Source organism: Coenobita brevimanus, chromosome 72, assembly GCF_032717465.1.
Source record: "Coenobita brevimanus isolate Jiangsu-jjx chromosome 72, ASM3271746v2, whole genome shotgun sequence".
NCBI lineage: Eukaryota > Metazoa > Arthropoda > Malacostraca > Decapoda > Coenobitidae > Coenobita > Coenobita brevimanus.
Genome location: NC_137025.1, coordinates 6,954,302 through 6,977,627, shown reverse-complemented (window position 1 = coordinate 6,977,627; position 23,326 = coordinate 6,954,302). Strand labels below are relative to the sequence as shown.

Genomic DNA, 23,326 nt, shown 5'->3' with positions numbered 1-23,326 from the left:
TGCTCCTCTCTTTCTTGATCCACCTCACTCCTCTCAGCTTGATCTTGCATACCACAGTCATATGATCTGGCAGACCTCACATTGTCCTCTCACGGCCCTTGTATCAGCTACCATTCCCATCATCGACCTCTGTGCAAGCATGTAATCAATCAGGCTTCTTTCAACACGATCCCCATTCCCTCTATGCCATCTATATTTATGTGCATCTTTGTGTTTGAAATAAAGAGTTACAAATGCACAACCTCCTCTCCTGACATCCATCCTTTAGTCAGCTCCCATCATGAATGTCTCCTGGTACTCCATAACAACCCATTATGTTTATTTTTATTGCTTTGTAAATGTTTAGTGTTAATAAGTAATCACATAATTTGCAATTACTGGGGGGGGGTAATAGCTTCTGTCTCTCTCTCAATTATTTCCAGAAAGCTTGGTTTGGAGGAGTGGCTGGTTAGGGTGGTTATGGCTATGTATGTGGGTACTCGTGTCCAGGTAAGAGTGAATGGAGATTTGATTGATGAGTTTTCCGTGAATGTTGGTGTGCATCAGGTAAACTGAGTCCAACATTGTTTATCATGGTACTTGAAGACCTCTCACGTGACTTTTGAAACGGACTCCCATGGGAGATGATGTATGCTGATGATTTGGTGTTGATTGCAAAGAATGAAAGGGAGACGGAAGAAAGGTTTTGGAAGTGGAGAGATGGTATGGGGCACAAGGGCCTAAGGATAAATGCAGATACAACAAAAGTGATGATATCTAGGGTTGGTGGCGGTACTGTAAAAGATGAGGGAGAGTGGCCATGTGCAGTTTGCCACAAGGGCATGGGAAGTAATTCTATCTTGTGCGGTGTTTGTGATGAATGGGTGCACAAGAGATGTAGTGGTATTGGAGGTAGACTGTGAGATAATGCTGATTTTATGTGTACAGTGTGTCGGAGAGAGCAGGTGGAGATTGTCAGGCGTGAAAGGATTGATCTTGCCGGTGAATCTCTTGAGTGTGTGGAAGAGTTTTGTTATTTGGGAGATGTTGTTTGCTGGAGGTTGGGCTGGAGCTAGCTCTGTGGCTAGGATGAGAAGTGGTTGGAAGAAGTTCAGGGAGCTCTTGCCTCTTCTGACATTGAGAGGGTTCTCCCTACGTGCTAAGGGGTCTTTGTATGCAGCATGTGTTAGGAGTGTAATACTGTATGGTAGTGAGACCTGGACAGTAAAGGTGGAGGATATTCGCCTGCTCAGACATACAGAAATGATATTGATTAGGTGGATGTGTAGTGCGTTCAAGGTCTGGGGGGACTGGGTTTACGATGGCATAGTTGAGAGGTAGGATGGGACTGGAGTGTATTGGTGTTGTGATGAGGAGAGGTAGATTGAGATGGTTTGGACATGTGGAGAGGATGGGGGATTATAATTGGGTGAGCAAGGTGAGAAGTGTTAATATTGGGGGTAGGGTTATGAGGGGTAGACCAAGAAAGACATGGGACGAGGTCATTAAGCGTGACCTCAGGGTTAAGGGACTGAACAGGGAGGCTGCAATGGATCGTGCAGCATGGAAAGCCGCCATTAGGTGACCAAGGGCAACGCATGCAAGCATGTTGAAGCCTTTAAAAATGAAACGATTAAGAAAGGTCACTAAGTTGAACTACCCTAAAGTCCCATATATTACAAATTATGAAGGGTTTACTGTATTCATAACAAAAATGATTATTCAGATTCTCAGTCATGTCTCTTAATGTAGTTTTCATGTCTAAATATAATACTAATGTACTCATTTGTCTGCAAAATATTGATAGGGATCAGATGATGATTATATGCACACGCCCTTGTAAAACTTTGTTGTTGTCGTCTTGGAAACATCGGTACTTGCGATTTTGGTCACTTTCTTTGTCTTTGCACAATTTTGGCCTCATAAATTATGGTTTTGGCCCCATAAATTATGTTTTTTTTATAACATAGTCTGTACATTCTCTTTAGCACTTGCCAGTTGAAACATTAATCTATTTGATAACTAAATAATAAGCGTTTCAAATTAAACACGCGGTAAGACTAATATACTGTATTGTGATGAACGCTGATGGACCTCTTGTCATTTTATGCATTCTGGTAACTGTTCTCCAGCATTTTACTTCATAAATCACTTATGTGAAGCTACAGTACATGGTGAAACCTTTTGGCCTGTTAAATGGAGCCAGGATTCTTTGTGCATGAATGATGAGTGAATGGGGCATTGCCCATTGAATTGGGCAAATTTTGCCTGTTTGAATGCTGCTGCTCCTCACCCCACCCTAGGGTGGGAATGGAGGTGTGAGTGATGATGATGAAATCATATTTAGAAAACTGGTATAAAAACCAGTTATTACTGTATTGAAGAATTTATATCCTGTTCATCACTAAATATCATGAAAGGGATTTTAGAGAACGTGACTGTGCGAGCCAGGAGGAGTTGACCAAGTTCCTAATAAGTTACCCTGTGGTCACTGGTAACTCCTCAGTTTGTGAATGCTCCCCTTGAATGAGCCACACTTCCATTAACTATCCATTCAAACTCCTGGAATTCTTGATTTCCCCCCCCCCCTTTAACCCCCATCCCGACGTTTTCTGGGCAGTGGTACACCCCAGTCCCGAATTTTTTTTTTTTTTTTTTTTTTTTTTTTTTTTTTTTTTTTTGCTCAAACATCCACTTTTGGTGAGAAACATCAAAAATTCATAGAGAAATCGCTTACATGAGGTTTAAAATACTCGATCCAGGTAGGAGTACCTCCTTACCTTACAGGGTTTTCTATCAGGCTGGCTGCAAAGAAAACGAGTTCTATGGGAGGATAACTATTCCACACCACTCATAAATGGTATTTATTTATTTATTTGTTGGGTCTGGTTAGTACTTGGATGGGTGACCGCCTGGGAACACCAGATGCTGTTGGCATAACGTTCTCCCTACGTGTCAAGTGGGGTTGTTGGAGGAATAGTGCCCCTCCCTGTAAAACAATTAACTCTAAGCCCTTGGCCACCCCATTTGGGATACATGGCGTCTGGCAATGAATGAATGAATTTATGTGTAGTACGAGAGTATATTGGTTTTCAAACGGTAATATAGGCATTATAAGCATTGTTTCACTCACTAACTCATCACCATTCCTGACCTTTTTTTGCCACATTACCTGATCATCATTTCTGACTGTTTCTTCCTCTAATGTTTGTCCTCCACATTGTCTTCGATTGGGGAATCACTCTGGCCCTGAATTTCGTACCATGGCATGACATGGCTTTACTGGCCAGGTCACTGATAACAGGTGAATTGCTGAGAAAAGGGCATGCAGGGGGGGGGGAGGCCATGCAGGGTAAGGCATTGTCCCTGCCTGGCATCTTGTAGAGGAAGGTGTCCCGTGTATACGTGCCAAAAATCACTCGCGAACATTGAAAATTGTGCAAATTAGGGACCTTGCAATGTTGCCGCGTTAATTTACGTCTCCGGTATATGAGTGCACATCATGTGAGGACATGAATTCACGTCTCCGGGACAGGGCGGGTTAAACCTTCTGAAATAACTTTAGGATAGTCCATCAGTGTCATATAAAGTTTGAGAATGGGTGTGGCCGTGTCATATGGATCTCCATTTTATACATTGTGTTCATATTAATATGTCAGTTCTGTGGCTTTATCAGCTTTCATACTTTGCATTCTCATGCTCATCTGTCATATCCAGCTTACCTTTTGTGTTGTTTTCCACACTCGCCACTTTCAGATTCAGTGATGTATATCCCTCTTTCTATGGTATTTTTACCCTAAGTTAAGTTGCCATCTCTCCATCTTGAGTATTTAATTGGACTATGCTGGGTGGTAACCATACATCCAAATTTTGGCGCCTGGTGTTGTAGTGGGTAATTACGGCGCTCAAACTAGATTGAGCTTGTGAAGGTTTATATCCAAGGGGTGGTTGGGGTTTATTACTCAGGTAATGCCACTCAGGGATGAGTGAGGCTGGTCACGCTCATCTTAAATGTTAGGACCAACTTTGCCTTGGCCCAGGCTCCTACACTCCTCGTGGGGCAGCGCAGGGTTGGATGATGATGATGATGAACTATAAATCAACACTGGAATATGATGCCAGTCAAAAAGTGCTATGGAAATTTTGTAGCCACTGTATTGTATGATTTTCAACTGAACTACATGAAATAAGCTGAAAAATGAAAATTTTGGCCAAGTTAAGGTATTAGGACTTTAATCAGACACTGGTCAAATCATGCAGTACTGAAGTGAATGAAAAGCTAGTGTTAGGGAGAACTCGGGCTCCCATTTTCCAACCCATCAGGAGTCAACTCCTGGCCAGTCTCCTTTGTGGACCTTATTTAGTGTTTCAGTAATATAATGTAGGGAAGAGTAATGTAGGGAAGAGTAAAGTGATGGTCTTTGAGAGAGGTGAAGTCAGTGAATGTATAGCGAGGTTGGATGGTGAGGAATTGGAAAATGTGAGTACGTTTAAGTATTTGGGTAGTGTGATGAGTAAGGATGGAGGTTTGGAGGGTGAAGTGCTTGAAAGGGTACAGCAGGGAAGAAAGGTTGCTGGTTCCTTGAAAGCAGTGATAAGAAACAGGGAAGTGAGCATGGAAGTAAAAAAGTTACTACATGACAGTATTGTGATACCAACTCTAACGTACGGAAGTGAAGCTTGGACGTTGTTGGAAGGACACAAGTCAAGAGTGAGAGCAGTGGAAATGAGTTATTTAAGAGGAGCTTGTGGAGTCACGTGGAGAGACAGGCTGACGAATGAGGATATAAAGGAGCGTTGTGGTGTTGATGTGGATGTGATAGGAAGCGTTGTGAGGAACACACTGAGGTGGTTTGGCCATGTGGAGAGGATGGAGGGTGAAAGACTGACGAAGAGAGTGTATGTGAGTGAGGTGGAGGGTGGAAGAGGGAGGGGGAGACCGAGGATGAGATGGAGGGATGGGGTGGAGAGGTATATGAGAGAGGGGGGTGTGAGTTGGGAGCAGGGTAGTGAAATGGCGGGGGACAGGGCGACTTGGAGGCGGTTTGTTTGTGGCCACCCCAAACGGGATTGAGGCGTCTGGCAATAGATAGATAGATAGATAGTAATATAAATGTAGTCTAGCATAATGTAAACATTTTCCTTTAACTGTATGCCAAACATCATACATACTACATACTATGTAACCATTAATTTATTTAAAAAGGCATTCAATAAATTGGCCTTGGAGTTATCAGGGGAGGGAAATAATCACCCCCAAGGCTCTTAGCCTGGTGATGACTACTCGAGATAAGCTATGTCATTGTTTGGCTCTCCATTAGCTTCTGCAACTATAGTTTATGGCCTTCCCCCAGACACTCTCAGTTAAAAACCATGTCTTCTACCCTAAGCCAAATTTATTCCTTATGAAGACTAAATTTACCGAGTCCACAAACAAGGGCTCTGGGTTCTATATCATATTTTCTCTTTGTCTCATTTGAAAGTGGTTGTTATGTTTATGTTAACAGTAAATTAACTCGTTCTTGTATTCCCAAGATAAATAATCAGAAGTCTTTATGCAGGCTGTGGTTATTGTAACTAAGGAAATCTGGTGTTCACTTAGCTTTAGTTGCCACTGGGTTTGGAAAATTCTTTGACCATGTCACTGAAAAAGTGAAACACATTCTTTCTATTTCACCATTGTAGGAGATACTGGTAATCACCGCCTTTGCTTCTCTCCATTTATAGTACTAATTCTTGTGTTGAACAAACCTAAATCTTTTTAATTCTAAATGACTAAGGTCAGATAGTTATTGTTAGCTACTTGAACCTTCATAAGTTGTTGTAACCACTTTGACAGTCCACTCCTCAACACCCGACATCCTCATTATTCACTCTATTATGTGAGTACCTATTCGAATACTTTCTCTAGGCGACAAAGTACAGGTCTCCCTCGTTTTACGATTGGTATGCGTTCCTAGAAAGGCAATCGTAAACCGAACTATCGTAAAGCGAAATTAAGATTTAATGGGAAAAATAGGGATGCGTTCCTGGACTCGTGTATAAGGAACCGAAGACCCATACAAGTGATCTAATATGCAATAATAATGATGATGATTTATGTATTGTAGTGCATCTGAATCACATATGTATGTAAATTTGCAAACATAAAGACATGAAATAGCAAAAACAACATGAAATACAGCTGTACTGTTATGTACCCTCCTACTCTACTGTAGCTCCGTCCACCCTTAGTCGGTCCCCCCCGAGGCTGGAGGACGTAATGCCTTAATGTCTCCTCCGAGGCTAGGAGTCATCCTGGGCCAAAGCCCATCACTCGTCAACACAAGAGGTGGAGAGGGAGGAAGTAGGGGTGGTGGAGGTTTGGATGACAGGGGTGGATGACTCAGGAGAATGAGAGGTGGTGGAGGTTTGGGTGGCAGTGCTGGATGACTGAGTGGTAGCAGAGGCAGATGGACTAGCAGTGGGTTTGAAGAAGCTGGGAATTGTTGTTTGCTTTGCCAGCCTCCTCCTCCTCCCGGCCTCGCGGGATTTCCACATGTCCAGTCGTAAATGCGAGGGAGCTCAGTCGTAAAATGAACACTTGGTACTAAAGAAGAAGGATCGTAAATGCGAAATATCGTAAAAAGATACAGCGTAAAACGAGGGAGACCTGTACAGCTCTTTTTCTTTCCCAAGAACTTTTCCTGTACTTGCTTAACAGTTTTGCATCAGTGGTTCCACAGTGAGACATGAGGTGAAATTGTTAATAGAGGCAAACCACGATTTATGATACCCCTTAGATACAATACCCCGGAATAGTCGTGGGGGTAAAAGTACCACCCTATCCTCCCTGTCGTAGACCTATCCCCAGTTTTGCGATGGGTTTTGATTTTTTTACTGATTTTGATATTTTAGACTTCAGTTTTGTGTTTAGGTTGATTTCCAAGGTATTTTTATACTTTGATTAATGTTTTAGTGATAGGCGGAGTGAACGCTGTCATTTGGGGTACGGATTCTCGCCCATCAGATGAGGTACAAAACAGTGTGGACAACTAGGTGACTCAACAATAAATATTTCGTGTTTGACCATTGAACTGTCATCTAGCCTATCTTGGAGTATATTATGATAATTTTAAATAAATATTAACTATACATAATGAAAACCTTATAGAGTAAGTATTCCATGCATTGATGAAAATTGTGACTCTCTCATCTTAAATCACTCTCATCTTAAATGTCGGGACCACCTGTCTAGCCCCGGGCTCCTACGCTCCTCATGGGGCAATGTAGGATTGGATGATGGGTGGATGGATGGAATAAATCATGTGTTTACACTCCAGCTGTTCAGGGAAAAATGCTTCGAATATGCAAAGGAGAGAAGAAAATAAAGCTCAGCAACCAGAACAGTGACAAAAACGACATAAAGAGGGACCATTGAACAGGCTATCCTGATCGCAACATCTGTCACATTCCCTGTCAAGAGAATTCCCCATCAAAACATCAACATTTTTCTGTCACAACAGTTTGTACCTTGAATGATTCTGCATCACTCATACATTATTCTTATGTGTAACAGGTGTTTATTTAATTGTCCCAGGACCGTCTGATGGTGGGATTGTATACAATGCTGCCACTTCTCCTCCGAGTTTGAATATGAGTCGGAGATTGCAATCTCCAGTGACCTTGACTGGGTACAAGCAAGACAGACACTGGTTTTAGGCTTAAGTTAGCTTCTTTTATAGCTGTTAGGTCATTTAGATTGGCCTTTTTGAGGGGGGGGGGGACCCAAGGCTCAAAAACACATTCCTATACATGTTAAATCTACCCCGAGATACGATACCCCGCCTAGTGATGGGTTTTTACTTAACCAATTGCATCGTTAAACCGGGGTATGCTTGTACTGTAAACCCTTCGCAAGTTGAACTATATGGAGCTCTAGGGTAGTTCGATTTACTGGATTTTCCAATTGACCAGAAATAATTGCAAAAAATAAATAAATAAATAAATAAATAAAAATAATATTACCCCGACTTACCAGATATTCCGACATCCAGAAATAATTGCCAATAAAAACTATATTACACCCACAATAGTCGCAGATTGTGTGATTATATGTTTATTAGCACTAAACTAAAGAAGCATTTATAAAGCAATATCATTAAACTAAAAGCAGTTTGGTGCATGTCGTAGGCTGCTTAGGCTAGGCTAGACACATAGAGTTGGGGAAGTACTACAGTATACTGTATGTGAATCTTTGAACACAAACCAACAGTGTAGGCTGTTAGCATGTACAGTAAAAGTCCTATTATTCGGCAGCTGATTGTTCGGTAGATCCGACATTTCGGCAGTTTTGAGAAATAGTCCCATTTACGAAAATCATTGATTGTTCGGCAGATGTCCGGAATCATCTCGGCAGTCTAGGAAGTGTTATCTGTGGCTTGTAGGCCTAATGTTTCATTACACTTCTGTATGTTCACTAATTTCCATATTTTTATTCAGATTCAGATATAGTACTGTATTGATTACAGTATTGCACAGTATCATACACTACAGTAACCACCCCCACCAAATTAGCGAGGGTTACGTTCCAAGCCCCCACGCTAATTCTTGAAATTCTTTTTCTTGATGCCTTCCTGAAAATGACACTTACCGGTAATTGAGTAGCCCATGAATCACTGACACTGTAATGCATTACCCATAAATAAATGTTGCTTGTTAAATCAGTTTTCCCGTTGTTTTTAGCTGTACCGTTGTGACAGCTCTAGTATTTTTATTCCTCAGCATAATGGTGGAAGGGACTGTCCTGTTTAACTGAACCTAACCTAACCGAGTTTAACTGTACCTAATAATTTAACCAAACCTAACCTAACCTAAAGTCAGAAAAATACTTAAAAATAAACTGGAGGAATATGAATTGCTAAGGTCTCTCTGATGAAAGTTAAACGTACATTTAGTGCTCATTCTTTTGTTTGTTTTTGTGCTTAACGTGAAAGAGAGAGCATTGATGCAAACAGTAATATATCCTATTAACCCCTTAATAACCTCCGGCACTGAACAACCTTTTACAGTACCGATGTCAGTGATGTTAAGTTAGTGTGAGCTTTAAAGAAAACTGAATAGTTATGGGGAGGGAACGAAGGTCACTGGTATGTTTCCATGACTACGCTACGATTCCAAGCAGTTAGGCGGTTGGTTAATCTCAGATGTTTTCACCCATTTGGTAAATACACCGTAACTTCATCAATCTTTCCTTGACTCATAGCGAATCATAGCATGGGTTTAGGAAGCTAAATAACACATTGCTAGGTGAGCCAGACGATTATCTTCCCATTTTTAAGAAAAATAAATTGATTTCAGAAGAATGGAAGAACTTTACGTACTCAGAGAGGGATTTAATTTCTTCCATTTTCTTATAAGATGTGAAGATAATCGTCTGGCGCACCTAGAAATGTGTTATTTATCTTCCTAAACCCATGCCATGATTCGCCATGATTGACTGGAGAATTGATAAAGTTACGGTGCATCTCCCAAATGGGCGAAAACATCTGAGATTAACTGACCCCCTGACTGCTTGGAATCGTAGCTTAGAGTCGTGTAAACATACCAGTGACCTTCGTTCCATTCCCATAATTGTTCACAGTTTTTCCATAGCTCACTAACTCGACATCGGTACTATAAAGGGTTGTTCAATGTCGGAGGTTATTAAGGGGTTCATGGAATACATTACTGTTTCCATCAGTACTCTCCTTTCACATGTAAACAAAAAAACGAACAAAAGAGTGAGTGCTAAATGTAAGTTATAACTTTCATCAGAAAGACCTTACCAATTCAGATCCTTTTATTTTATGCAATTTTCCGACTATTTTATTTTGTTTGGAAAAAGTACTGTATACAGTCCTCACTCCAAACATATTTGTAATAATATAAGTAGTGATGAGTTCACCAATACAAGTGATGTACTGAGCTGGTAGGTAATATTCCGTATCATTTCAGCCATCCAGGAAGTGTTATCTGACTTGTAGGCCTACTGTGTCATTACCCTTGTATATGTTCACTAATTTATATTTCAGATTCAGGTATAGTACTGTATTGATTGCAGTATTGTACAGTATACAGTACTCTCTCCAAACACAGTTGTTAAACTGTACCATAAGTGGTGATGAGTGTTCACCAATATATTTAAGGTACTGAGTGGGTAGGTTTTTGATTATTCGGCAAATCTAATTTCTCGGCATCATCCTGGTCCCATTGATGCCGAATAATGGGACTTGTACTGTATAAAGCAGTAAAAATGAACAGTGGGAAACAGTTCAGTGCTTTTCCTTTCTAGAATGGGTGGACGTCTGTGCAAAGAGCTCTTGTAGGTTAGGCAGCTTGTGTTGGAGGTGGTGGGGTGGAAAAATCACATAATTATGTAAAGTTTTGCACATATGTGCTTAACTTTACAATCCATGAAACTAAAATGTTAACACTTGGAATATAATAAACTAAAATGTACCATCATCATAATCATCATCATCATCATCATCATCATCATCATCATCTGGACCTCCTTTCCCATCCTAGGGCAGGGTGAGGAGTAGCAACATCCAGACAGCCCAAGTTGCCCAGTCCAATGGGTCACACTTCCATTTGCTCATCATTCAATCCCCCAGAATCCTGGCTTTATCTGATACTGTAACTTCACATAAATGTATCCAGTAAAGTAAATCCGGATGCTGTCACATGAAAATGGGGTGCTAAATCCCTGATCATGCACTTCTCACAACATTCATCCAGCCAGCTCGACCTCTTGTCAGTCCCTTGGCCTCACCGACTTCCATACCTCTCTTCCTCGCGCACTCATCCACCCTCTCCTTGGCCAACCTCTCCTCCTCCCTCCTTCAAAATTGCTCAGGTATATCTTTTTCACCACTCTATTGTTATCCATTCTCCCCACGTGACCATACCATCTCGATACAGTCTCCTCATTTCTGGTGTCCACAGACTTCCTCGCTCCACACCTTTCACGAATCACATTATTTCATATTCTATCCACTCTCTGTGCTCCATATACATTCCACTGCTGTCACTCTTGAATTTTCTTTTTCATGCCACACCATAGTTTCACATCCATATGTTAAAAGTTGGTACTAACACTCTTTCACATAAGCCTTGTGCAGCTGCAACACTTAAGCCTATGTTTCTTATCAAGGCCTTCATTGCACCAGCTACTTTTCTTCCTTGTGTCACTCTACTTTCCACTTCTTTTGCACATTTTCCTCTTTTTTTTCTATTACTCTACCAAGGTATTTGAACACACTCACCAATTCCTGCCTCTCCACATTCACTGTAACATCACACTGGTAGTCACCTTCTCTCTCAGTAACCATCACTTTACTCTTTTTTTATCTTTGCTTTGAAGGCATGACATTCTCAGACAAGCAAAATCTGCACTAGGCTACCAAGCTCTTGTCTGGTATTTGCAAGTAGTACTGTATCATCAGCATACAATATTTGAGATGTTCCATCCTTCATGATTCATCACCAGTGCCATTCCTCTCTCCTTTACTCATGTTTTTACTTCTCTCATCACCCCATCCATATATATATTGAACAACCATGGGGACATCACACAATCTTTTCGCACATCTGCATTGATTGTGAACCATTCACTTAGATGCCCTTTACCCTTACACATGCCTCACTACCGTCATAAAAACTCTTGACGGCACTTACCAGCTTAACATCTACACTGTACATGTGCAAAACCTTCCACAATCCTTCTCTGTCTGCTTTGTCGTATGCTTTTTCCAGGTCCACACATGCCATAAACACCTTATAATCCTTCTCACAAGCTTTCTCCACTATATGTCTCACTGCAAATATTTGATCCACATCCTCCGCCACCCTGTTCATCACTCACTAGGACCTCTGACATCTCTCTTACTTTATAACAGTTCTTCCATACAGCTTCCCAACAACACTTAATAAACTTATGCCATGATAATCCTTGCACTCACTTTGTTCACCTTTTTATTTTTGTACAGGGGTACAATCACAGCTGACACAGTTTCACTCATCCATGCCTTTTTACATATCCCCAACAAGCACTTCATTCCACTCTCCATTACACTTAATCACCTCTGCATACACCTCATCAACCCCAGCTGCTTTCCCATTTTTCAGCCGCTTACGACATTCATCACCTGTGTGAGTGTCACGTTTCCTGGCACTGCATTCCTTCTCTGCACGCCCCCAAAACCAGTCATGTTTACAGCGGCTCTGCTTTCTCTATTCCCATTCATCAGGCTTTCAAATGTTTTTTTCCATCTGGTCCTTACTTCATTCCCATGGGTTGATAATCAACCACTTACTTCTTTCACACTTTCACATTTCTTTCTGCTCTCATTTTGACATTTGCGCACCTCTTTCCAGAGGAACTTCCCAGTTTCGGAGTACTTTGCATTAATTTTTCTTGCTAGATCATCATTTATCTCCACCATTTTCCTTATTACTTGTCTCCTTATGTGCTTTGTGCTCTCAGTAAATTCAATTCTTATATTTCAATTGAACCCCTGTCCTGTAACCACTCTAGCCACATCTTCCTCTTTTCCCCCGCTGCTCTCTTAACCTCGTCATGTGCTGTACCTTTCTTCTTTGTTGGTACTCTTGCCACTTTGAATATATTAAACTAAAATGCTAAAGTGAAACAGTACAATAGGCAACAGCGGGTCAGCCTCACCTGACAACTGTCAGACACAGTCTGACTGTGTGCCTGCTTTTGGCTGGCTACCAGCCCAGAGTGGTGGGGCAATGTTGCCAGGTTTATTTCCCATGAAAGATAAAATATCCACAAAAGTTCTCACATGGGGATAAAATTCCTACAAATTTAAGGACTGAAATGTCCTCCCACAAAAGTTCCCATGAGAGGCCAATTCTCCCACAGATTTGTAGGAAATTCCCACAAAGTGGCAAGGCACGGTCTGAGTTCGTCTTACTGGAAATTCCGCCTTCTGCAGGGTCGACTTACCGAGAATTTATTGTAGATGTAAAATTATTTAGATGTGGAAATATGTTTAATATAACATTTATTGGTTAAAGTAATCTGTATAAACAGTCATGTTAAAATTAAAAATCCATGTACAAACTACATAGAAAGCCTTGAATAATACTTGGTTACCATTAATAGCAGATAATAGATTGAAATTTGTTTCTTATATAATTTTAGTGTTCATAATTTAGCTTTATACCAGTAGGCTGTTTTTATTCATATGGGTACCATAGCAATTTCAAGCTAGACTTTCAGTAATGCTAGCCAAGTTGATTTTTCTTTCTTGGACCTTTCAGGAGTGGTGGCCACAGCAAGAAGAGGCGCTCCAAGTCTAAGTCACGTTCGAAGTCTGGATCACACTCCCGGTCCAGGACAGGCTCAGACAGATCCAAGTCAAGATCAAGGTCAAGATCTCATTCTAGGTAGGTTAGTCTAGTTAGCATAGGTATGAATGTGTGGAAAATTTGAAACCGTTTGAGCCTGAAGATGTTTCTTTACTGAAGCTGGGAAAACCTTCCAGTATTCTGAAATCATATAGACCTATATTGTTGCTTTGCATATCACGAGAATCATGAAAAGGTTAACATTAGTTTCATCCCCGCATACCTCTGTCTGACTCCCAAAGTAGATTCAGACCTCAACCCCCACCCATCACCTACCTTTCCAAGTCAGTTAATGTTCATCGGCTTCAGAAAGAAACAATCGCCAGTAGGAACTACACTGGCAGCAGTGGACATAAATAAGGCTTTTGACACAGTTTCAAAACTTATCCTAATGCTTAAATTCTTACAACACAAAAACAGAAGAAAATAATAAATAATTGGCCAGTTGTCTCAGACAGGCTAGCCCAGGTGCTCTACCAAAACCAAAATTCCAGATTCAGAATACCATCCTGTTGTATTCTACTTTCACCCTCACTTAACCCTTTACACTGTGACTTGCCAATGGCTCCTTCCTCAGTAATAGCACTAACCTATGCCAACAACTTGGCAGTAGCGTCATGACCCCCAGAACTCAGGAAGCAGCAGATCAGCTCTAGCTGTACCTATAGTCATTATAAAATTGGTTTAGAGGAAACAGAATGACTGCCACACCAACCAAATCAACCTTTATCCTTGTCACTCTAGACATATACAGTAGGAATCTCCAACACATCGTTTCCCTCTTGAACCAGCCATTCCCATGGGAAAGACACCGTAAATTCTTGGACTTGGTTTGACACACATGACCTTCACCTTACATCAGCAGAATTTCATAAATTCTTTTCCATGTTGACATTCAGACACTACTTGTAGACAACAGGAAGAATCCTTGAATATTGTGTATAAACAGTTCATTAGAACTACAGCATTATGTCAGCCCAAGCTGGACACCAAACTTAACCAACACAAACATGGTCAAACTTCAGAAAACACAGAAGAAAACCTGAAGTAGTAACAAGATGCACCCAGACCTCAGATATAGGCCACCAACATCAAGAAGTGAAAATACCCCCAATCAAAGATCATATGAATGTGATGGCCAGTTCCTTGCTTGTGCTCAAGACCCATCCCAACCTTGTAACTTGATTTTAAATTACCTCAAAGAAACATAACCAAACAGCTCCCCAACACTACACAGAGTATCTCAGCATCCCTCTATCTATCTGTTCTTCCTCCATATGACACTACTCTCATATATACAGACATAGCCACCACAGCCATCCAACACCTTTATCCGTGAACCACCACCATGCAGTAACGACCCGATTTAAAATCGAATCACACCAAGCAAGAACCGATCACATATCAATTAATTGTAAATCAATGTTGATTCAACAAGGGTTGAGTGGAGGTAAGTTTGGAGTGAAGGTTCAAATAACCTAAAATCTAAAATACATTTCTGCCACTCACCTGAAGTATGTCTTAGGCTGGTCCAAGTTGTCACCAAGGGTCCACTTCGAGGCTTAGGGACTTGGGCAATCACTCCAGGTCATCAGGTGGTGGTGATGGGCAAAAGGGAGGATGAAGCAGTGATGTCAAGAAAGTATAGTGGTGTGTCAGGTGGGAAGCAATGCGATGAGGTGATGGGCATGTTCTGCGCCACAGCTTGGACAGCCCTTGATTTTTTTATTACAGTAGAGACTGTGGACATGGGCATCTGAAGGACCTCTGCGATCTTGTTTGCCCCATGTCCATCCTTATGACCCTTGACAGTACCTAATTTATCATCAAGGGAAAAGCTACACCGTACCTTTTAGGTTTGCTCTCACCACCCTCAGTAGCACTACACTTTCCACTGGAGTTGGCATTCTGACCTCACATGTTCTCAGTATCATAAGTTTCATTATTTTATACACAAACGTCTTCTCCACTTCGTATTGCACACTGCTTTTCTCCACTTTGTATTGCACACTGCACTATTTGTTGAACTATTGCTCTGGTAATTTGCTTGAGTGATGGTGTTATGTAATACATGGGATGCAAAGGAGATAGTCACAGCACTGGTAACACATGAGCAAGTGGACGAGCAACATGGGCACTTAAAAGGCGTGGTGGGAAGGAGATTGTTTCAGAGGTCTCAGAATGGGGTTCTTCACATGTAAACATGGGCAGCCATCTTGGCTCATATGTATGACTGTTACCTTGCGTAGGTGGGAGCATCTCTGCATGGGATCATTGTATGTGGCCATCACATTTTTTTTCAATCATTAACCCAAAACTGAGTGTAAGGCTGGCTACACATGCTCAGTTTTTTGCTCTGGTTTAACTGTGTAGGGCAAAAAAGCACAGTTAAAATGGAGCGTGTGGATGAGGAATTATCTGCGCTGTTTTAACTGTGCAGATCAAAATCCTGGCATGAACGATGTCCTCTGATCACATAAACTAACTGCATAGATTTGGACTGTACAATTAAACCAGAGTGTGTGGATGCAAATTTGAAAGTTTGCTCAGTCCCGACACAGCGTTAGTTGTGGATAGATGTCTGCCGTGCGCAATTTTGTACATTTACACCAGTATTAACAGGCTACATTTTTTTTCACTCATGTTACACTTGTGGTATATTTATTTACGTGAAGAATAACAGGAGAACTTAATTTTATTAGGTTGAATAAAATGTCTTATGTTGCAAACAAATTCATACCCAAATAAATACCATACCTTGCAGTTTTTGTCTTGTAATAAAGCAAGAATAGTTCTGCACTTCTCAGGTATAGCTTCACTCAGTGCATGTGGTGACATCACTGTTGTGTACTGGAGGTCACTAAAATCTCCCTGTTGCCAGAAGCCTTAGAGTAGCAGTCAGACTTTCATTGGGAGTAATGGCTTTCCTCATACATGTGTCCTTTCTTTCAATTACAGGAGCAGCTAAAGATAAAAGTTGCAAATAGTTTTCCAGTCAAACGAAGGTAATTGTATCAGTCATCATTCTCTAGTTTGAATTCTTCTATGTTCATGTGAGAAAATTGCTTCCTTTTCAACAGCCAGTTCTTACACCAGACTTCTTGCATTTCCCCTTTTTCACTTGTTTTTAATAGCGCACGCTACAGAAGCAGGTCTTCATCACATCCGTCCATCTCGTCTACTGGGTAATACTGACCAGAAACTGTGCTGTGTGGATACACTGGCGGGATTCAGTTTTATCTGTGCAGTTTTGGCATGCACAGTCAAACCGGAGCATAAAACTAAGCATGTGTAGCTGGCCTAAGTTTTCATTGACCTTATAGTGATCGATTGCATGCCAGACAGATATATACCAGGTTGTTACTGTGCTTCTCTCAGAAACTACCTTACCCAAAAGCAGAAGTTTACCTAGCTAGACTGTGGTGTTGTCACTACTCTTCCTTTCTACTGTATGAACTCAAAATACGACTTAAGCAATCCACTATGCCTACACAGCATTGTACCTCTTCACTCCAAACCACATGACTGTATCTCATGCAATGCATTCTTGCAGCACACACATTGTAACCTCAACAAAAGGCCTTTGGAAGTATACCAGGTTTATACTGGTATACTTCCAAAGGTCTTACCCAGAAGCAGAAGTATACCTAGCCAGACTATGGTGTTGTCACTACTCGTCCTTTCTACAATATGAACACAAAATACGACTTAACCCACTATGCCTAAAAGCGTTGTAGCTCCTCACTCCAAAGCACATGTAGGTATCTCATGCACTGCTCTCTTGCAACACAGACAATCTTTCAGTGTAACCTTAACAAAAGACCTTTGCAAGCACCAGTTTCCTTCAGTCTGCTGGGTTAATTGCCTAGATGAGCCTGGAGTTGCAGCAAGAAGCCCTGGTGCTGGAGAGGGATGACTTCGTGCAGTGGGACCAGTTGTACAAACAACTCTCAACTTACTTAACTCCTCCTTATTCCCTAAATGGGGGATGGTGGACTGCAGAAGGGCAACCTAAGCATGCAGTCCACTTGGTTCATGTTTATATAAGTCTGGAACCACAACAACAAGTGCATGAAATTTTTGAGCTGAAATAGATTGTGTAGGATAACAAGAAAACAGTTACAAAAGAAAAACCTTCAGTATTAAAAGTTAAATGAATTTGCATAACTGACTGTCAAAATAGACCTGACTACCATTTCAAAGTCACCACCCATTACCTATGATGAAATGGGTACAGTCAAGGGTGATAATATGCTTGTTGTATTAATTACCTTTTGTTTTTCTCACTACACTGCTGGCTTCCCCGCGTTTCCTTGCTCGTTGTTGTCGTGGGGGGAGGGGGGGGGGGGCGCTTTGGAGACGTTGATGGAGACGTGTGGGGGAGCAATGGGTGCCTTACTCTGCTCTCCCCTCTCCCCTCTCCTTGGGTTCTTGTTGCTGCCTCAGCTATTTTTACAAGGCTCTTTTTCTTCTACTATTGTCCTATGCCTCTCCCCCTGGAGAAGGGGGTAAACATATTTCCTCAGTACCCAGTACCCCAGCCTGCTTCGTAAGAGGTGACTAACAGGGGCCTATTTGTCTCCATTCTTTCTTTCCTTACTGTCCTCTTCTATTTATCTGCTCTCACCCACTTGATTGACATTTCCTGTTTCGAGTGAGTGGATGATGAGTGCCCCCACCTACCACTTAATTTAACTTAAACCAACCTAGCCTGGGTTCCAGCTGGGAAATTGGGAAACAAAATCCACCTGCAAATACGTTGAGTATGTTTCTTCCATTGTGCCAGAAGCAGTCATAGGTACGGCTTAAGGAACGTGATGATGATAATGGGGGGAGGTCTTTCAGCAAGAAAAGGTAATTTACCACCCTTAAAATAGTAAGAAAAATTAAGGAAAACTAGGGGAATATGAATTGATAAGGTCTGTAGGCTGTATGCTGAGACGAAAGTTTATGGGTTTCACAATTTTAGGGGACGAAATGAAAATGTTTGCTAATCTGAAAAAAATTACCCTTTCATCCTACGTATTCTCGGAAAGTTAGCATTCAGTTCCCTTTTCTTCGTTCAATTTCATGCTTCCCATCATGTTTTGGACTGACTGAGCATAGTTATTTCCTCTGCTTAAAGTTAAGCGTACATTTACTTATTTACTTCTAATTCTTTTGTTGATTCTTTTGTGTGTGTGTGTGTGTGTGAGAGAGAGAGAGAGAGAGTATTGATACAATCATTAATCCCTTCATTGCTGCTGACCTTTACCATACTGGTGTCAGTGATGTTGAGTTAGGGTGAGCAATAAAAAACTGTGAACAATTATGGGAAGGGAACGAAGGTCACTCGTGTGTTTACACAACCCTACTGTACCATCCCAAGTAGTCAGGCTGCCACTTCATCTCAGTTGTTTTTGCCCATATGTTTACATGTTGATGTAACATGTGCCGTAATTTTATTACAGTATTATTCCACAAATCATATAACTGGATGGGTTTAGAAATACTAAGGGGGGCGGGGAATGCCACGTGCACCAGACAAGTCTTTTCACGGGTGTCAGAAAAAGAAATTTATTTTAGTACTTTGAATAAATGGTCCCGAGGCCAGCCACGGGAGCATGCAAATTTCTGAACCCACGGCCATTGAGGGGGATAAACATATGCTTACTTTAACCCGTTAACTGCTTTATACAGCCTGGGCTGTTCCGAGTGCGACTGCTTAATACAGCCCTGACTGTGCTGGTGAATTTCAAGTATACTGTAGTGCCATGGTGACCAAGGCCGACCCATGCAAGCATGTTTGAGCCTTCAAAACCAAAACCGAAAAAGAAACCGAAAACTATACGTTCCAATAGGGAATCAGACACTTCGATATTCATCCATGGCTTTATTCATTCATTCATTCATTCATTATCCAATCCTACATTGCCCCATGAGGAGCGTAGGAGCCCGGGGCTAGGCAGTTGGTCCTGACATTTAAGATGAGAGTGACCAGCCTCACTCATCCCTGAGTGGCATTACATGAGCAATCAACCCCAACCATCCCTTGGATATAAACCTTCACCGGCTCAATCTGATTGGAGCACAATAATTGCCCACTAAACCACCAGGCGCCAAAATTTGGTTATATGGTTACCACCTAGCATAGTAAATGGTTTCCTGGTGCAGAGGAAACCATTTGGCTTGTCACTCAGTGTAGTCACCCACAGCCTGAAGGAGGTGGAAAGAATGAAGGAAAGAAAGACAGAAGAGGGAGTGTAAAGTTGCCCATTGGCAGAAGGACAAGGAAAGAATGAAGGAAAGAAAGACAGAAGAGAATGGAAGGAAAGAAGGATGGAGAGGAAAGGGCAGACACCCGAGAGTAGCACTACATCGAGTGAGTGGATGGTGAGCGCCCCCACCTACCACTACCAAGGTAAATATTGAGCTAATATTTCGTTACTATATATTTTGACATGTGTTCTCTCAATTCCTAAGACAAAATTTGGCCTTTGGGAAATTTCATTTTTACCCAATGTCTGCGCACCACGGACACCTCCAAAAAACCACCAGGCGCAGTTAACGGGTTAAGCAGTAGAAGCACCTTACCAAATCAGTTCTTCCTGATTGTCTGTTACATTTTTCAGATTTTCTCTAGGGTGGTAAATAAATATTTCTTGTTAAATCTGTTTCCCTGTTGTTTTTAGCTGCTCTGGTGTGACAACTCTTGTTTGATTCATCAGCGTATTGGCAGATAGGGGCTGTCCTAATTTGTTATAACTGAACCTGACCTAACGTAGCTTAACTGTACCTATTAATTAACCTAACCCAATGTAATCTCACCTCCAGTTGAGAAACTAGGAAATGAAATCCACTTTTGGGTATGCTGAGTTTCTTCCATTGCGTGGAAACAAAATCCTAGGTACAGCTTAAGGAATGTGACGATAATAACAAAGGAAATTTTTCAGTAGGAAGAGGCAATTTACCATACTGAAAATTGTCTGAAAAGTACAGAAACAATGGAGGAATATGAACTGAAATGATAAGGTCATTCTGCTGCTTAAAGTGTACATTTACTGGTAAATAAATCAGTATAACAGTACAGTACTTGTGTTTTGTTTCCGCTGGATTAATCGTGATTTCGGACAGTTTGGGCACCTTTTCACACCATATAGCCCAGAAAGTCAGGCTATCTCTGTACTTATAAGCTGAGAGAAACTTGGTATATTATAATGTCAGTTTACTCTGCTGCCTAATATTTGTAAGCTGAAACAAGCTTGGGAGCTCATAGATGGCTCTTTAATGATGTGTCAGGGAGAAAAGTTACAGGCATGTCTTAAAGACGGTAGGGGCAGTAAAATAATCAGTTAACATTTTCCCAGACTGTTCATTCTCATGGTACTTTACTTTCATACAATAATTTTTGCTCTAATGTCAATTAGTGTGGGGCTTTGAAAGTAAATGTGGATAAAAGCAAAGTGATGGTTGTTGAGTGAGGTGGCAAACAGGATGAATTGGTGGTGAATGGAGAGAGACTCAGGTTGGTGAAGGAGGTTCATGATCAGGGTGCAGCGATGAGAGAGAAATGTACAAGGGAAGAAGTAGAAAGAGTAACACAGGTAAAGAAAATGACTGGTGCTATGAAAGCCTTGTAATGAAACAGAGAGCAGAGTTTGATGGTCGCAAGAGGCTTGTATGAATGAGTTTTAGTACACCTTAACATATGGGTGAGATGTGGCGTAAAAATGATTGGGGTTTTAAGGAATGTGTGAGGAGTGCAGAGAGCAGCTAGGATATGGAATATTGTGATTAGTGAAAGATGAACAGAGTTGAAGAAAGTGTGCTTAGATGGTATGGTCATGTGGAGAGCAGATGGTGAAAAGAGTATACTGTATCTGAACAAATTTGAAGATGGGAGGAAGCATGATACTGAGAAGAGGGCGGATAGGTGTTGAAAATGAGTGTTCAAGAGAGAGGTCTGGAGTTTGACGAGGCTAGGGAAATGACACTGGATTAAGCTGGATTTAAGAATTTGCTGGGGAGAAGTATATGACAAGGGTTTGGCATTTTTGTTTTTTCTTGTTGGTATGATAGTCACTGGATTAACTTCAGGTGATAGGTAATACGAAGCACGTAAGAGTGGATGTTTGTGCCTGTGAGTTTGAGTCGTGATTCTGGGGCCTTGAGTGGTGGGTGAATGTGTTTGACTTTTGATAGTTTTCCTTTTGTCAGATTTTTCTTGTTCTTCAAACCTAGATGATGACGATAATCATCCTCCATTTCCCATCAGGTCACGATCGCGAAGTGCCACCCCTGAGAAAAAGTCCCACAGCCGGTCAAAATCAGCAGAGCGGGAGTCGGAATCAGAGGAGGAGAAGTAAAGTTCTGGGCCTTGGCACATGCCTGCTGTCTTTTAGTACAAGTTGGATAAAATTGTTCCTCCTAATGCAAATATAATGGATTTTTTTTTCCTTTTTAATAGCCTGTAAGAAAGTTGCTTGGCTGTACAAAAGCACTTCTTCCCACAGCACTGTGCTTGGACGGTAGTGTGGTGTGGGTTGAATTCATTTGTTCTCCTCAGTATTGAAGATAAATGAAACCAGTCAGGTCTCTTCTTTACCAAGTACTCTACAGTCTAGTTTCGAAACACAGAAACTTCCAGTGGAGTATAATTTATTAGTGAAGGCTATGAATTCATATAGGAAGGTGAGCATAGATTGTCATATTAATGTTAAACTGTACTGTATTCCAGAACTAACTGTACAGTAGATTTTATATACTGTCCATATTTTATGAGAACAGTCATATTTTTATGACTTAATTTCTGTCTGAACATGTTTGTGGTTGAGTGTGCCAGTGGGATGAATGTTTGTTGGCTAATCTGTGAATTCTTTTTGCTTTGCCATCTCATACGGTAGGTGTGCTGTTCTATGAGGAAGTCTTTCCAAGGATAACTTGGCAGCAGTCGTATTTAATATGTTAAATCATATATATATATATATATAGGTGGGGGCACTCACCATCCACTCACTCAATGTAGTGTTGCTCTTGGGTGTCTGCCTTTTCCTCCTCTTCTTCCTTCCTTCCTCCTCTGTCTTTCTGTACTTCATTCTTTCCTCGTCCTTCTGCCTACGGGACTTTACACTCCCTCTTCTGCCTTTCTTTCCCTCACTCTTTCCTCTTCCTTCTGCCTCTGGGTACCTCTACATTGAGTGACAAGCCAAATGCTTTCCTGTACACCAGGAAACCATGTACTATGCTGGGTGGTAATCATATAACCAGATTATGGCGCCTGGTGGTTTAGTGGGTAATTACGGCTCTCCAATCGGATGGAGCCAATGAAAGTTTATATACAAGGGACGGTTGGGGTTTATTGCTAACGTAATGCCAATCAGGGATGAGTGAGGCTGGTCACTGTCATCTGAAATGTCAGGACCAAATTGCCTAGCCCTGAGCTCCTACCCTCCTCATGGGGCAACGTAGGATTGGATGATGGGTGGATGGATATACTGCATATATATATATATATATATATATATATATATATATATATATGTATGTGTGTGTGTCTGTGTCTATGTCTGTGTGTGTATGTATGTATGTATTTATCATCATCATCATCTGGACCTCATTTCCCACCCTAGGGCAGGATGAGGATACACTGATATATATATACAGTACATACATACAAAAGTTACAGTAATAGCTCTGAGTTGGACTTTTTGTAAGCTTAGAATTTCTGGTAAGTTGGATTCTGTTGGTGTTATTTTTATTTTATGCCATTGTGTGTTTACTTCAGTTTATTTAATTGCATTTTTAATCCTCTTGCAGTATGAGGGGAAAGAAGTCATGACACATACATACAGTACTTACGACAGTCATTGCCAGGCTTTTTCTGCCATACTACGAGTTGGTGCTAGTATTGGGTAAATGGCCATAAAAAATTATTAATTGCTGCCTGATTTTTGCCTGTGGGCATCAAGTG

At 41.2% G+C, this 23,326-nt stretch overlaps 1 protein-coding gene across 4 annotated transcripts in view; it reads left to right on the top strand.

Annotated features, from left to right (window-relative positions):
* LOC145407174 (serine-arginine protein 55-like) overlaps positions 1–22,219 on the top strand; it is an 86,537-nt gene extending 64,318 nt beyond the window's left edge. For all 4 annotated transcript variants that reach the window (XM_080278203.1, XM_080278201.1, XM_080278202.1 and 1 more), the window contains 2 exons: positions 13,291–13,416; positions 21,632–22,219. In XM_080278203.1, coding sequence (XP_080134329.1) covers positions 13,291–13,416; positions 21,632–21,722 — 217 coding nt within the window. In that variant the 3' untranslated portion in view covers positions 21,723–22,219. The remainder of the gene's footprint in view (positions 1–13,290; positions 13,417–21,631) is intronic.
* The last annotated feature ends 1,107 nt before the right edge of the window (positions 22,220–23,326 follow it).